The 16,242-nt window shown below is 39.4% G+C and overlaps 1 protein-coding gene across 1 annotated transcript in view; it reads left to right on the forward strand.

Annotated features, from left to right (window-relative positions):
• The first annotated feature begins 435 nt into the window (after positions 1–435).
• The window catches only part of SLC13A4 (solute carrier family 13 (sodium/sulfate symporter), member 4), a 27,865-nt gene continuing 12,058 nt past the window's right edge, over positions 436–16,242 (forward strand). Inside the window, exons 1-8 of the mRNA XM_010082890.1 lie at positions 436–534; positions 6,521–6,649; positions 10,114–10,250; positions 10,806–10,987; positions 11,695–11,749; positions 13,323–13,362; positions 14,084–14,161; positions 15,743–15,933. Of these exons, the coding sequence (XP_010081192.1) occupies positions 436–534; positions 6,521–6,649; positions 10,114–10,250; positions 10,806–10,987; positions 11,695–11,749; positions 13,323–13,362; positions 14,084–14,161; positions 15,743–15,933 (911 nt within the window). The remainder of the gene's footprint in view (positions 535–6,520; positions 6,650–10,113; positions 10,251–10,805; positions 10,988–11,694; positions 11,750–13,322; positions 13,363–14,083; positions 14,162–15,742; positions 15,934–16,242) is intronic.

Genomic DNA, 16,242 nt, shown 5'->3' on the forward strand with positions numbered 1-16,242 from the left:
ATACCTCTCCCGGTTTATGAAGACAGGAATTACATTGCTAGATGATGGAAGAAAAAAACTTTCCAAAACATGTGGATAAGGATGCAACACAGGTACACTTGTGATTCTGAATCAAAAAGAAAAATTGTCAAAAGATCAATATGCTTGAACTTGCAAACCTCTGCATGTTATGGTGTGATAATAATTTGGATGTGCTGGTGAGCCCTACATAAACCAAATATCTTTTTAATTGAAAAAAAAATATTTTCAGAACAACAGATTGAAGAATAAATAAAGTTATTTTAGGTGACTGGGTGGGGATAGGAAATGAGTCAGTGAGAGACCTTTCAGGGAAATCCAGGCACAGGTGAAGGAAAACGTGGAGTTGAAGTTGAAGTATCTGAGGAACTGGAGAAGAAACCCAAAGGGAAGAAAGCTACCAGAAAGTAAAAGAGTATGGCAATGATGAAGGAGATTCTCCGATCCAGAAATCTCTTGCTCGTTGTTCTCATTCCACTTCTGCTGCTTCCTCTGCCACTTTTATACCCCAGCAGCGTAAGTAATTTTTTATTTTCTTTCTAACAAAACCTCTGAGTGCAGGAGGTAGTCATGCTGGATAAGTCTGCAGTGTGCAAAAAGAAAGGCAAAGAACCAAATAAGCATAGCTCTTAGGAGACTCAAGGACTCAAATCTAAGGACTGGGCAGGTCACTGAGAAGTCGTCACAGTAAGAACTAGAGCTACCTCAGGTCATGTCACAAGCAGAGCTGAAGAACCAGGTGAAGCTAGTAAAGCACTAACTTAAAACAGAAATATTGTGTCCCTTCTTTTTCTACAATAATGTGTGTATGGAAGGGGGGAACAGAACGAATACATCCACAAATTTTTCTTTAAGGAGAGATTTTTAAAGGAATACTTTTAGTGTCTTTAGTTTTTAGTAATATGTATGCATGGAGGGACCTTCAATTTAGTGTGGGTTTATGGAATAGCAATTCAGGTGAGGCAGGAGCTAGGACTCAATCATAGATATGTAAGACCAGACATGGCACTGAGTACTCTAAAGCAGGTGTAGGTACCTCTGCTGAAAAATTGCAGCTCTGGAAGTGGCTAATAAATGGTGGCTCAGGGACATACACAAAAATACAAAAGAGGGGATTGTCTATACTTAATACACAGACTAGGGAATGGGAGTGAATGCAGCTGCATTCCTGACATTGTTTTGGAGCTACTGAGTACCCTTGGCCATGTGGTTAACTCCTCTATGCACGTCTCTGTGGTTGTAAACCATTAAATGACAATGTTTTCCTACCTTATACAGATGGTGATGTTTAACTTATCAAAACTTGCAATGTATTAAAAATTCTGCACCTGGTGTTTCCATAGTCCTAGACATAAATCTGGCCAAATGGCGCAGCAAATTCCATTCCTTCCTCTACCCTGCTAAAGATTAATTCTTCCTTCTAGTATCAGAGGATTTGTTTATTTATTTTTATCAAATAGAAATTCTAAGGATTAAAAATTGTATAGCAGTTTTCAAAAATAAAACTGTAGTATTTTATTTGGAAAGAATAACAGGATTCATAGAAAGGGAATGTTCCTACACCACTGAACTGTATGTTGCACTTTAAATTAGTTTTCCTGCTCTGAACTTCCATGTGTATCTCAGCTGTCCTCTTATAGTAGTTTTCCATCTTTTCTCTCTTGAGCGAGGGAATAAATAGCAGACAGTTGTGCTCTGCTTCAGAGAACAGCAGGGCTCATCATTTCACAGAAGCTTGTTTTAAAAAAGTGTTTAATCTCCCCCAGTGTCACTGGAAGGGCAACGTAAGAATTGATACTCCCCAACATGCCCAAATGGCAACTGTAACTGCGGTATGCTCTATGTCCCTTGAGAACCTCTTTAGCAGAGATGAGATTCACTGCACTAAAATTTATCACTCATGTTTGCTCCCTACTGGATTTAGAGGCACGGGATGCAGTAAGGAAACTCTCTAACAACCAAGGGAATTGCAATAGCATCATATGGGTTTTCCAAGTTCACTGACAGCATCGCTGCAAGAGTTGCTATTATACAGTAGAAGCTCCTCTGAATTATTACTCTGCACCTCATGGTGTTGCTTTACTGAAAAGTGTTATGAAAAGCCATCAGTTGATGTTTTACATCCAGTTTATATATACATGAATGACCACAGATGGTAAAGTATAAACATGAATCTGACCCAGAGTTGGACAAATGTTTATAAATCATTAAGAAAACATCTACACCAAATAAACTTAGTTGACAAAACATTATTCACGTGGTTTAATGTCGTACTTACTTTATTACAACTCATTGACTATGAGTGCTTCTTAAACCTGAAGATTAAACTTGTCACCTGCTGACTTACCTACATTTTTCATTTATCAGACAATTATATTAGTTTTCTGTCTTTCTTATAGAGATCAGAATTACCAGGTGTTTCATATTTGTATTTCTGCAGGGAATCAGCTTGCAGCTTCTTTGATGATAGCAGCACAACTCCAGAAATGTCAAAGCAGCATTACATGTGTAGTGGCAAGAGCGATCAAAGGGAGAACAAGGACTCAAAACTGTTTGTAGATACAGTTTATGAGAATAATGTCCACATCTTCTTTAGTATTATTCTGTGACAAGAAATGGTTGGGTGAAAAATAAACTTGAGAAAATTTGCTTTAATTCTTCTTCCCTTTCCAAATGTTATACCTGAACTATGACTTGCACAGTAGGCTTGGGACATGCATAAGTGCTTTTCAGGTCATGACACATACAGAAAAAGACATTGTTTACATTACAAGCTGTGGGTCTTTTTCATTTTGTCTTTATTTCCCTCTTTGTTAACAGTGATGTGGGAACGTTTTTGTCTCTTTCTTTTCATCTTTATCCACCTTTTCACATAAAGCCACCAGTGATACCATAAAGCATGCCACATGAATACAGTCAGTTGTGAGCAGGGTCTCCTGTGACCACACTGAACCCAATCAAGGACACATGGATGACTCTTCAAAAGTCAGTAAGAGTTGCTGTAAGCTGTGAGACCTGCAACATCAGCTGATGTTGACACTTTGACGTGCCAAATCAGCAGAATGGACACTAAAGCATATAACATGCTCTGACAGCCATGGATGCCATACTTTCATTCACTTTTGTTTTTATTTACACAAGTTGAAGGGAGGGAATTTTGGTGTGATCCCATCAGCAAAACGATGGTAATACAGAGGTTAGACTACCTCCTCTTTGCACAGCTTAACCACATGCCTGCATGCAAGATATGTGATACACATCCTTAATTGGACAAATCTCCAACACAGAGTTTATTCTTCTTTTTGATCACTCTGAGACCCTCAGTTGTTTTAGTTACAGAAGTTTTGTGCATGACCCCTATTGTGGAATTTTTAGCCATGGCTTCATTTCAACTCCTCTTTTCCCATAAGGGACTGACTGAAGATCCAACCCTCCAACCATCACATTTTCCTATTCCCTGCTTCAAGCCCTGAGGTGGGCTTAACAGTAATTTTCAGGTGTACAACAAGAAGTAAGAAGAGTGAAACAGTTAAAATTATACAGCCACTACTTCAGTCCTGTACTTAGTAGCTCTGGCAACCGTTAATTAAATATATAAATTCAGTTCAATTAAATTGAAGAGATTAGTATGGTTTCACTTGGAAATGAGCTGGTTTAAAGCACTGAGAAAATAAATAGAGAAAGTTGCTAGACAAGCTGATTAAGTTTTTAGTGAAGATTATCAAACTTAGCTTTCCTAGTACTTGCTACCTGCTTTTATACCATTCAAAAATGTGCTTGATTTTAGTTTTGTTTGTAAACTGGTTACAGCTTAGTGTATCGGAAACACCAAGACTCAGTGCCTATCCCAGCTATGTTTTGATAGAGATTCAACTTCCCTTTGTCCTATTGAATTTCCACTATCAGGCTACTTTATTGTTACACACAGAGAAGCAATAGAAAATGACAATCTATGCTCAAAGAAATTAAAGATAAGTATATTTTTGGAGTGAGAAAATAGTTTGGAATCAGGTTAGGATGACATTAATTTTATGAAATTCATCAAAACATATCTCTGAGATCTTACACCTGCACTGCTTTAAAATAAAAACCAACGCTTTTTCACTAAAAGCCATTTTTGTCCTCAAACAACTTCTGGATGTAATACAGAGCCCACGCAGACAACAGTTTGTTAGCAGAAACTAGTGAGTTAGTGAAAAAAAACATGCCAAATAGTCACTAGGTCACAAAAATGACCCCATGCTCTGCTCTTTGGGGAATATTAACCATGAAGTATAATGTAGTTTAAGGTGACTGAGCAGCAAGTTGCCTAATGTTTATGATCCAATCCATCAGCTCCATGACTCTCATCTAAAATAGTTTTGTCTTCCTGATAGACATTACTAAAAATCTCTAATGCCTGTCATCTCACTTTTTAAATTATTTCAATACTTAAGTCAAAATTATTGTTTGATTTTTTACTGACTGATCACTTGAAGTTGTCAAAAACCGAACACCAGTCTTCGGAGTTTCAAACCGCATAGCAATTCTATTTTATAAAATGCATGCCTCATAACCCATGAATATTGAAAAAAACCTCTGATCTCATCCATTCTAAGCCAATCTTCTCTAGCTTCTCTTATAACTTTTCTTGGTAACAATGAAGCTACAACTGCAACACAATCTTTTATTGTAATATTTTGCTGAAGAAACTGATGACAGAGGACTAGCAAAACCTGCACCAGAGAGCTGAAAACATAAAACACTGTTCTGTAACAGTTAAGGAAAATAAACAAATATGCACATTTCTGTGTGCTTCAGAGTACTTGTCCATCCATAAAGGAACAATCCAGAGCTAAATTTCTCCAAAAGCCTTTCAGATATTCTTTGTAGTCTCTAAAGTAATTGGAATTTATCTGATTCAAGGAAATTATTTTTCCTAATAACCTTGTTTCAGTTATTTTGGTGGTCCTGCTTACTTGAATCAGAACTGTTTAATGTTACACTTTTCTGCAATAGAGGTCAGAGGAAAGTCTGGCAGCTAATTTAAACCCAAGCTTCTGAGCTTGGCTGCAATTTTTAAGCAAGTAAAGGAAAAGGCACATAGCAATCCATCTCAACTTTTTCTCTGTGCTGTGTTCTGCCTGTCATTACTATAAGCTGTACTAAAAAAGTGGTTCTTTTTCAGGGGTAATGTAAAAAGGACATGTATAACCATGAATTTTAATACAAGCTATTGATTCATTCAATTGAATCCAAATCCCTGCATAGCTTACTTTAGACTTTACCACCTTGTTCACAAAACAGATTGCAAAAAAATGCAGTGTAATACGCTGTTATTGTTTTGTGCAAGGATATGTGGGAACTTCTTGAAAGCTGCTTAATTTGGGAGTCATGAACTTAGGAAACAAAAGTTGTGAAATTATATTTTAGCACACTCAAATAGAATTTGTGAACAGTGAATTTTCTAAACAATAACCATTGTGATCTGTGAATCCATATGGCTTGATAAGTTCATACAGAACATCCAGTGAATAATGAAGAACAGGTAGATTTATAGCTAGTGTGAATCAGTGCAGACTACTAGCTTCCACAGAACTCCCAGTTACATCCAGTACAGAATCAAATTTGAGAAAAGGAAAGGAAAAACATTTTCCTGAGGGTAATTTCTGTAATAATTAGCAGGAAATATCTCCAGGTTTCTAAGCATAACTAACTAGAGAACTTCACCATAAATAAAATCATATCTATCTAAAAAATGGACTAGGAGACTTCACTATTCAGCAGATAGAACCATTCTGCATCATATAACAGCTCGTCATGAATGCTCAGCATGATGTTGTCATGGCTTTCTCTACCAGAACCTTGGACAGCAGCAAATTTGTTTGATTAACTCTGTTAACCCATTGCCTCTGAGCCCTTTGTGTCTGTGGTCTTCTCCCAAGGACCTGTAGAAATCACCTGACAAAATAAAATCAACAGACAAAAAATATAGGTTTGCACACTGCTTAAAAAAAATAAATTTTTCAGAGCATTTCCTGAAAGAGCCACAACATAGCTTTAACCATGCTATGGCAAATGTGAACATTCTAATTTGATCCTGAAAACTGTGGGTTCCTGTTCTTGTCCACTACTGGAGTGACCTGTGTAGAAATACCAGTTCCACAGGCTCAGTCTGAGGAGTCATGGTCGAAAGTTTGGTAAATATTGGATTATGAAATTCAAACAAATCCATAAATGCACTTGGAACCATTATTTTGCTGATAAATATATTTATCCCAATGTCTTACCATAGGCGACATGCAAAACCTTCAATTAACATCATCTTCTGGAACCTTCCTTTTCGATGGTAGTCTATATTCAGTCCCAAACAGCTGCACCTTAAGAGGTCCTTATCCAGTCCTTGTCGAGTTTTTTAAGTTCAGGTACCCTCAGTCTCATGAGTCTTATCAACACATTCCCAAAGGCTTTCACAGCAGGCGGTGTGGCAATAATATGTAACCTCCATGCTTTCTCCCTACAGGAAGCCTCATGTGCCTATGTGCTGATCGTGACGGCTGTATACTGGGTCTCTGAAGCGGTACCTCTTGGTGCAGCTGCCTTAGTTCCTGCTTTCCTATACCCACTTTTTGGAGTCATGAAGTCCAGTGAGGTCAGACCAGTGTGCACTTTTTTATAATTTTGTCTTCTTACTCTGAGTTAATTATTTGAATAAAACCAGCCTTAGTGGCTAGAAAGACTAAGAGGTGTGGGAGGAAGAAGTGTAAATCTTGTAATGTGTAACTTGGGCTGACCAGCTCATTCTTCTTCTGAAGGCAGATATAGGAATAACTATATTAGCCAAGAGGGGTGTCCATCTTGTCAGCTACTGCATCACCAACAATTCTCAAAACCTATTGCATCAAAGGATCCCACCTTTCCCCTCCTCCAAAACCATGTAAACAGCAGTTATGAGATAAACTGTAAAGTCTCCTTCCAATTATATTTATTAGAGATCATGTATGAGGCATGAGGTCGCATATTCTAAAAAAAGTTACCATTTACTTTATAAGACTAGAAAATTTTGTTATCCAGGGGAACATCTTGTCCTTTTTCCGAGCTGTAACCTTAGTGCTGCCTTGTAGCTGTGAGTTCTAAGGCAAAGGCGCAGCTGTACAGCAAGCCGAGTGATGCAGTCGATATAATAGAGGGAAGGGATGCCATCCAGAGGGACAGGCTGGAGAAGTGGGCCCATGAGAACCTAATGAGGTTCAAAAAGGCCAAGTGCAAGCTGTTGCACTTAGGCCGGGGCAATCCCAGGTACTTGTATAGACTGGGAGAAGAACTCCTTGAGAGCAGCCCTGCGGAGAAGGACTTGGGGGTTCTGGTGGACGAGAAGCTGGACATGAGCCAGCAGTGTGTGCTTGCAGCCTGGGAGGCCAACTGTGTTTTGGGCTGCATTAAAAAAGGGGTGGCCAGCAGGGAGAGGGAGGTGACTCTCCCCCTCTACTCTGCTCTTCTGAGGCCCCATCTGGAGTACTGTGTCCAGGCCTGGGGCCCCCAGCACAGGAAGGACGTGGAGCTCTTGGAGCGGGTGCAGAGGAGGGCCACTAAGATGATCAGAGGGCTGGAGCACCTCTCCTAGGAGGAAAGGTTGAGGGAACTGGGCTTGTTTAGCTTGGAGAAGAGAAGGTTCCAGGGAGACCTCATTGCGGCCTTCCAGTACTTGAAGGGAGCCTATAAACAGGAGGGGGAGCGACTGTTTACATGAGTTAATAATGGCAGGATGAGGGGGAATGGTTTTAAACTAAGAGAGGGGAGATGTAGGTTAGATATTGGAGGAAATTTTTCACGCAGAGAGTGGTGAGGCACGGGAACAGGTTGCCCAGAGAAGTTGTGGATGTCCCATCCCTGGAGGCATTCAAGGCCAGGCTGGATGGGGCCCTGGGCAGGCTGCGCTAGGGGTTGGTAACCCTGCCCACAGCAGGGGGTTTGAAACTAGATGATCTTTAAGGTCCTTTTCAAGCAAGGCCATTCTGGGATTCTGATTCTGTACAAAGAAGTCTCTTTGATCAGTTCTGAATTTGCTTACTTATGTTCTTGGTTAATGTTATTTTCTTTTGTGATATGCCAAGAATTTATTTTATTTCATTTACAGCTTCTTTTTTCCTGCTTCTTTCTCTCTCTTTTTTGGGGGGTAAGAAGGCACCACGCTTGATTTATAAGGACTAGAAATATAGGCAAGAACACAGAAGAATATATAGCAACCACTAAACTGTTGAATTTCTAACACAATCTTGCACTGGGCATGCCCATAAATGGATGGAGTCAAGCACAAACCAAGAGTTTTATGACCTTCCTTATTCCTCCCAATGGTGTAACAATGTTGTAATATAATCAGGTACATCCATACCAACACAGTTAAATATTTTCAGGATTTTTTTTTCCTAACATAAAGGTAAAGTAGTTACACATTTTCATTACAAAATTCTGCAGCATATTGGAGAAGGAAAATTTAAGGGCAGTGTGACAGAAATTCAATGTAATATCAAATTAAATGATAGCAGGAATACTGCAAAGAATGTATTATTTGCTTTAGGAAAATAAATAAAGCCCTGTATTTTAAAATAAACAACTCTGATGATGCTTCAGTATTTCCAGTCTGCTGTTCTGGAATGCCATAGAAACCCAGGGCTCTTGCCTAGCAGTTTAAGCCACACATAACTCCCAGGGGCTTAAGAACATGAGCCAGTGTGTCATATATGTGTACATGTGTATTAATAAGAATATTAATATTCACTTCTTTCTCAAAAATGCCTGTGAAAGGAACAAAGGAAAACAACAGATTCTTTGTGCAGCTGGCTTGATGAATTCCTTTCACTCAGTTCAAGAGCCTTTTTAAACAAGGTAGTAGGAAAATAAAGAAAGTTAATGAGAAAGAAACCAGTGGAAGAAAGCAAAAAAAAAGTGATATTTGAAAGTTCTGGCACACAATGATGATGGCCAAGTCTATTTAGGTCACCATGGGGATTTGTTAAGTAAATATAATCAAATACTTGCTACAGCTTTCACAAAAAAACATTAGTGTCATTCTTGCGCTTTTATGGAGGAGCATCAGTGTAAAAGAGTACAATGGAAAAAATACTGCTTCTACTGATTTTAATTGTTTTAAAATGTTTCCATTTGGTTAGAGGAATAGTTTTAAACTGAAGAAAATCTGTTTTTAGAAAAATATTCCAGCAACAGCTTGGAAAGGGTTGCATCAAAATAAAATGAAAAATTTATCTAGACTCCAAGCATCTGTTTATAACTCTTATTTTCTCCCATTTCATTTGCTTTCACACAACAGTGTGTGTGAATGTTTTGGTTTGCTTCACTTGTTATTTTTGCAGTCACTTCACAGAACATCTTCTTGTATCTTAGCAATACACACATTCAAGAATGCAACTTTGGAGGACCATGCGTGGTCTCTGAGTTTTTTGCTGAGCCAGTTGATGATTTTTGCTCATCCTCTTGAAATTAAAGTTCTCTTTTTTCTGAAACTTTGCCCTATTTTCCTGATACAATGGAGACAGATTTCCACTGTGAAAAGTTCTGACACAGGGTTTGTGGATCACCACAGTGGTATCCCATGCATGCGGAGAGTACGTCCCAAAGGACTATTGTTGAAGCTGTAGGTTCTAGGGATGCCACATTATGCCAGACAGTTGAAGAAGATGTAAGAAATACAAACAAGATAGACAATGACATGTCCAGGATGAAAAAGCAAATGAAGCACATTAATTAGCTGCTTTCAGTGCAGAGGTTTGTCAGTGTCTGTTTCAGTCTGGGCCTCGCCGGTGTATGATTAACTGCAGCAGTGAACATCCTGTTCAAATAAGTAAAATTTCTCTTGATCTCTTCAAAGCTGAGAAAACTACTAACAAATGGGTATAGAGACTTTGTTGTTTGTAAACACAATATGAAAGAGATTAAAGAGAACATTTTGATTAATGAATTCTTCATTTTCTCCAACTCCCTGTCATTCTTTCTCCAGGGGAAAAAATCCACAATACCATATTTCTCCTTCAGCATGCTCTCTGTGTAGCATAGTTACTGCTTTTTTAACTGACTGTTTACCCCTTGCCCTTAATGCAGGTGGCTGCTGAATATTTCAAGAACACAACTTTGCTCCTCATAGGTGTGATTTGTGTGGCAGCTTCCGTAGAAAAGTGGAATCTCCACAAGCGAATCGCCCTGCGTATGGTCATGATGGCTGGAGCAAAGCCAGGCATGTGAGTGAACCTTTGACTTCAGTGTAGTCTGAGGCTGACAGCAGCAGCCTGAAAGAGCAAGTAACAGCTCTGACTTTTGCATCCATGGCCAAAAGCTAGCTTGGTTTGGGGCTCTTTTTCGTATGCACATTTCCTTTCAGAGTTTGAAAGCTTACAAATTTTCTCATTTTCTTTCTGACACCTCCTACTCCTTAGCTTGTTGTCCTTTTGCTTTCTATTTTTTACTGATACTGATTTTAGTCTCTCTGTTCCTTCTTTGCCTGTTGTTTAGCAAACAGAAAAGGATGCTTAAATTCTGGATATACTGAAAATCACTCTTCCTCATGTCACATGTTAATTTCCATGTGTGGCAACAAACAGCTTCCAGTGACACATTGTCTTATGACAGTTCTCGGCACAAGGCAGCATTCTATCTGCACACAGCATGGTATTTTGGCACTCACAAAAAGAAAAAGACCCTGTGTAGTTATCAGTTGACTAATGCAAATGTTAAGCAAGGAGGTCTTTAATATTTCTGAAAGTGCCTCAACAAGGTTTCCCTGTGTTGTACTCCAGGTTGCTTCTTTGCTTTATGTGTTGCACCACGCTGCTCTCCATGTGGCTTTCCAACACATCCACCACAGCCATGGTGATGCCAATTGTGGAGGCAGTGCTCCAGGAGCTAGTGAATGCTGAGGAGGAGCATGAGGTCATCAGTACTGCAGGCAGCACCATTATTGAAGAAAACGAGCCAACAGGTATTTGTCAATATTGGTCATTTTTTTCCCATTTTTGTACCAGTGACCCCATTCATTAATACACATTATTCAAATTCTATCGGGGTCAGAGCTGTCTGACTTGTACTGCCAATGACACTGGTCAGTACTCTTTCTTTTTGTACTCTGATATTTCTTTCAAAAAATGAAAGTTTCAAGGTGTGATGGGAGAATTGGACTTGGGCAACTATTGGAGTTCCTGTGTCATAAACTAGGTCACAGGATGTTACAGGGCTGGAAGGAAACCTCTGAGAATAAAGTCAAAGGAATGTAGAAGAGTCCCAATAGTGTGCTCTGTGACAATCCCACACTTGCCCATTCTACTCCTGCCCTTCCAGGTCAGAGCAGGTGCCCCCCCCGCCCCCCCCCAAAAAAAAATAAAAATTATAAGAGCTCTAAGGTTAGTTTTGTTAATTCTTTCCCAGAAAGAAAGGATTTGGGAAGAAAAGAATCTCTCTTTCAGTTGACAGATTCCAGGCTGAAAATGATGTCATCTAACCTTGCCTGTTATATGTATGATAGTCTTTTAGTTGCTAGAGGCATGTGATCAGGACAATATAACACAATAAAATGCTGTATAAGGGCACAGAGTACCTCAGAGGGTTCAGAAAAGTTTTGTTTGCAGCAGCTTCTCCAGGGGCTCAGCTCAGTTCTTACACCAAGGGCTGCTTTCTCTTCCTTTATTGCAGGTCTCAATGAAAAGCATGGTCAGCCTTCACTGGAGCTTGTCTTCATCAATGAGGAGTAAGAATGAACCCTGTACATCACGACTGGAGATTTGAGCCCTACACAGGTTGCAATGAGATGAACCCAGGAGTAGAGCCAGGAAGGGCAAGCAGAAGCTTTCAAGTGAATGTTTTAGATGTGACTGACAAAGAAGGCTTATATGAAAAATGGGATTAATGTAATGGTCTGGATCTTACTAAAGGTTCCCAGGATTCATTTATTTTTGTTAACACTATGGCTATTTTAGAGAGAAAAAAAATGTTTCTCAGGGTTTGAAAGATCTTCTTTTGAAGTCTGTGTTTGTGCTGTATAAGAGAGTGCTGTCCACAGATTTTTATTTCTGTTCCCCTGAAGGAACAATGATGGAGAGGATCCAAGCACAGTACAGAGTGCCCACAGGACATATCTGGAGGGAAAACATTTACAGGGCATCAACAAAAACCACCCCACCTCCTCCCAAATCTTGTGAAATATTTCTTTTAATGTCGACAATGTTCCTCAGCAGTTTGAAACACTAACATCTACAACCATGTCTCTATTTGGGGTAAAGTCTAGTAATGTGAAAAGAGCAACTCAAGGAAAGGACTAATTTCTTTGTCAAATTATTAAATTTACCAGCATTTCAAGATACTCAGGAGAATATGTAAAGTAATAGTGCTAAAACTATATTATAGGCTAAATCCTGAGGAGCATCTTCTTACAAGGTGTGAGAATAAATTACACAATCCCTTCTTGAGCTCCTTCTATTTTGTTCACAATTGTTCAAAATAAAAGAGAAACAAGTTCTTGTTACACCTTTAAAAATTTACTTTGAAACAAGCATTATCATTGAAACAGCACATACTGATGACATTAAGTTAACATGCAAAATCTAAATAGTTTTCTCATTAGTCTGGAGACTAATGGGTTCTGCAATATTCCCTCTGTTGTTATTCTGTTGTCATCCCTTTTTATCCCAGCCATATTTTCTGTGCAATATAGAATCAAGTCTGGCATTGTGCCATTAATCCCTTTCATAACAGAACTATTATTAAAATAATATTACTGGGAAAAGAGCTTGAAATTTGATGGGAAAAAAGAGGTAGCACATCTGGAATTAAATCTGTTTTCAGTGTCAAAGCAAAAGTTCAGTGGATTGTTTGCATGGTCCACATGCCACACAGGACGGATTTTAGTGAAGGCTTTAATGTGGTACAGGTAAGTGCTCAGAAACCACATTGGAGAGGTTAGTGGAAGAAAAACTTGAATAGAATAAGAAAGTGGTAGCGCTGGATTGCCTGGTGATTCATTCCACTATGAACGGAGTCCATTCCTAATATGGAGTATATACTACCTAGAATACATATTTTTTTCTTTCATGGAAGTGGAACCTCATTGCTGCACAGCTAGATAGACCTGTGAAACATAATGATGACTTTTATGTATCTGGCCAAGATACCGCTTAAGAGGTACTAATAAATCGTATTCTTCACCATTTCAGTAGGCACTAATTCTCCCGCAGATGTTGCCCCTCCTACCCATGATGTGTGCCTTTTGAGGGAGCTGGGTGAACAGGCATTTTTAAAGTATATTTTCCTTTGTTTGTTTTTAGTGCTACTACTACTGACTTCAGCTCCTTGATGCACTCAAAGGTATTGTCATAGGTAGTATCTTCTGAGCTACACTGTCTTCTAATGCAGGAACCATCAGAGCAGAGTACACAGCTCTGCAACAAACTGCTGTTTCATTTATTTCAAACAAGTAGTGCTTGTTGGCAGAGCATACATATAGCAGAATGTCCTGCTTTGTATTTAACCTGTCAGCCCAAATCAAGTTGGGGAACATTAGCTCTGTAGTGTTTGTTGTACTTATTGCTGGAGATCCTGAAATCCAGTCAGCAAACTAACAATTCCATACAGTTTCTAACAAGTTCAGATATGATCTTCTATTGTCCAGGTGTTGCCAGCTTCTGCAGCTGAGATATCTCAGTTACTAGAACCACCTACACGTATCACAAAGTCACAGCTTCTAGCAAGGGATGTTAGATTCTCTGTCATGGCAGAGGGAGAAGACCTAAACTTATTATAGTCTGACTTTTAAGATCACTTTAAAATAAAATCATGGGGTTTTGTTTTTTTTTTTGGGGGGGGGGGTTGTTGTTTTTTTTTTTTTTTTTTTTTTTGGTGCAAAGTTTACAGCTGAAATTTTAGTGGGTTTTTGTTGGTTTTGTTTTGTTTTGTTTTGTTTTGGTTTGGTTTGGTTTGGTTTTCAAGATCCCACTACCCATGACCTTTACAAAGCATCATCAGTTCTAATCTAAGTGCCCCTAGGAACAGAGGAAAGGCTAATCCAAAGGCATTTGTCTCCCTACAGAGTATGAATGGTGTTCACATGATAGCCAACCCTATTGGAACGATGACTTCTAAGAGCAATGGGCAGCACCTACCTCAGGTAAGGAGATGTTACACCAGGGGAGTGAGGGAAAAGACAGATACAAACATCACCTGCTCCCCACTGTTTCATATTTGTTCCTTGTAAGCTGTGTTACACGGAATAGCTCTCCATCATCTTAAAGCAGTTGTGGCTTGGCCCTTTTCTAATTCTTACTCCCATTTAAATGCCTCAGCACAGGTATTTTCAGAAGACCCTTGCCCAATGCATCATACATTTACATTCAGTAATGTGATCATAAGTTTCCCTTCGTATCTGGCTTTTCTACCCACTTTATTTTTGCAAAGCCTCCTTGGAAAACAGCCCAACTCAAAAATAACAATCCCTGACACGCAATATCCTACTCAAAACTAAACCAGGAGCAGGCAGGGACCATTTAAGTGTTCAGCCAGTTTGTTAGGTAGTCTTAGTATCCACCTCCTTTTTGTCTTACCAAGTATCCACCCTCAAAATCCTCAATTATATCAGTCCGTTCCCATATTTCTACTTCTCTTAAAAGGATCCAAGAAGTGATTCCTGTTTGGAATTACAGTTACATAGTATCTTAATGGCCTAAGCTGATGTCCAGGAAAGATTAGGCTAAAATTAACAGATGAATTTGCATTCACAGTTCAAAAGAATCTGAGTATATGTTTCCAAAAAGGCTAACATGCTCCTCGTGACACCTACTTTCTTCTTATACCCATTTCCCATAAACATTCAGTGGTTATTTTGTAACAAATATACTCATTTCACTTTTAACCTACAAGGATTTTAGCCAGGGTACCCTCACAATGATGACGAACCTATCGCATGACTGATTTTACTACCTAAACCCAAATCCAAATTAAGAAATATAATAAATCTATCTGAACGACTTTATTCCTTTTTCCTGATCCTAAATTACAGCCTTGGGTATCCCTGCCCATGGCGGGGGGGGGGGGTGGATTTAGATGATCTTTAAGGTCTTTTCTAACCCAAACCGTTCTATGGTTCTATGATTCTATGTGAAGTGCCTTGAAGTACTGTACCTTTTTTTCCAGTACAAGAACCTGATTTACCAACACAAAGACCTCCTGTCACTGCTAAGAAAGCTTCTTATGGAACAATATTTTCCTGCAGCTTTTTCTTCCATATTCTTATTGCCCAGCCTTTTTCATGCCATTTCTGAGACCCCTAGCACTCCATTCCTAATTAGAGGCCATGAGCCAGTCTAAGTGCAAAAGTCCACCAAGCATTTGTCTGGTAGCTGCTCATAAGCCTCAAGGATTATGGATTCCTACTGCTGAGGTGCTGGCATCCCACCCCTGCAGCCCACAAAGGCTTTTGGTATCCCGTTGAGATTCCAGTCAGAACTGGAGCTGGCCCAAACCACTGCCAGACGCCCGATTACTCTTTGTCCTACATTTCTGCCACAGACCAGGCAATTCCAGGCCCCTGGACAGGTTTCTAGTTCTGATCCCAGCTAATCCTTGTGAAGAAAAAACTGCCCCCTCTCACACAAACTTGTTGTTCTCTGGGACCAGTATCACCACGGCACTAGCACAAGTTGGGCTGCTGTTCTGATCACCTGCTTTCTTTGTTGAATGTATTCCCTCACAGGCTCAGATCCTGGTCCTGCCTCCTAAGCCCTCAGAACCGGGCCTGAGCACTAAGTACCGGTATCAGAACAGACATGACCACATGGTCTGTAAATGTCTCTCACTGAGTATCTCCTACGCAGCAACCATTGGAGGACTGACAACCATCATAGGGACTTCCACTAGCCTCATATTCTTAGAGTACTTCAACAAGTAAGTGATATTGTGGTTGCGTGAGAATGGTGGTTGGGTGATTGTCATCTCTGTGGCTTTCCCCATGGGTTATTTACAACCTCAAGGAACCCTTGTGTCACAAATCCTGATTTAGGATCCTGTCAACTATGTAAAATTTGTTGTATACAAAGTTTATAATAATTAATTTAGAGTAACTACATTAATTAGTAATGTTTCATTAGTATTAATTCAGAATGTTATCAGTCACTTACTGAGGATCTGTTGTGAGTAAGGAATCTCTCCACCTTGGGCAAGGAAGGATCTCTTAGTCTCAGATGAAGAATCTCA

Source organism: Pterocles gutturalis, unplaced genomic scaffold (assembly GCF_000699245.1).
Source record: "Pterocles gutturalis isolate BGI_N339 unplaced genomic scaffold, ASM69924v1 scaffold6105, whole genome shotgun sequence".
Taxonomy (NCBI): domain Eukaryota; kingdom Metazoa; phylum Chordata; class Aves; order Pterocliformes; family Pteroclidae; genus Pterocles; species Pterocles gutturalis.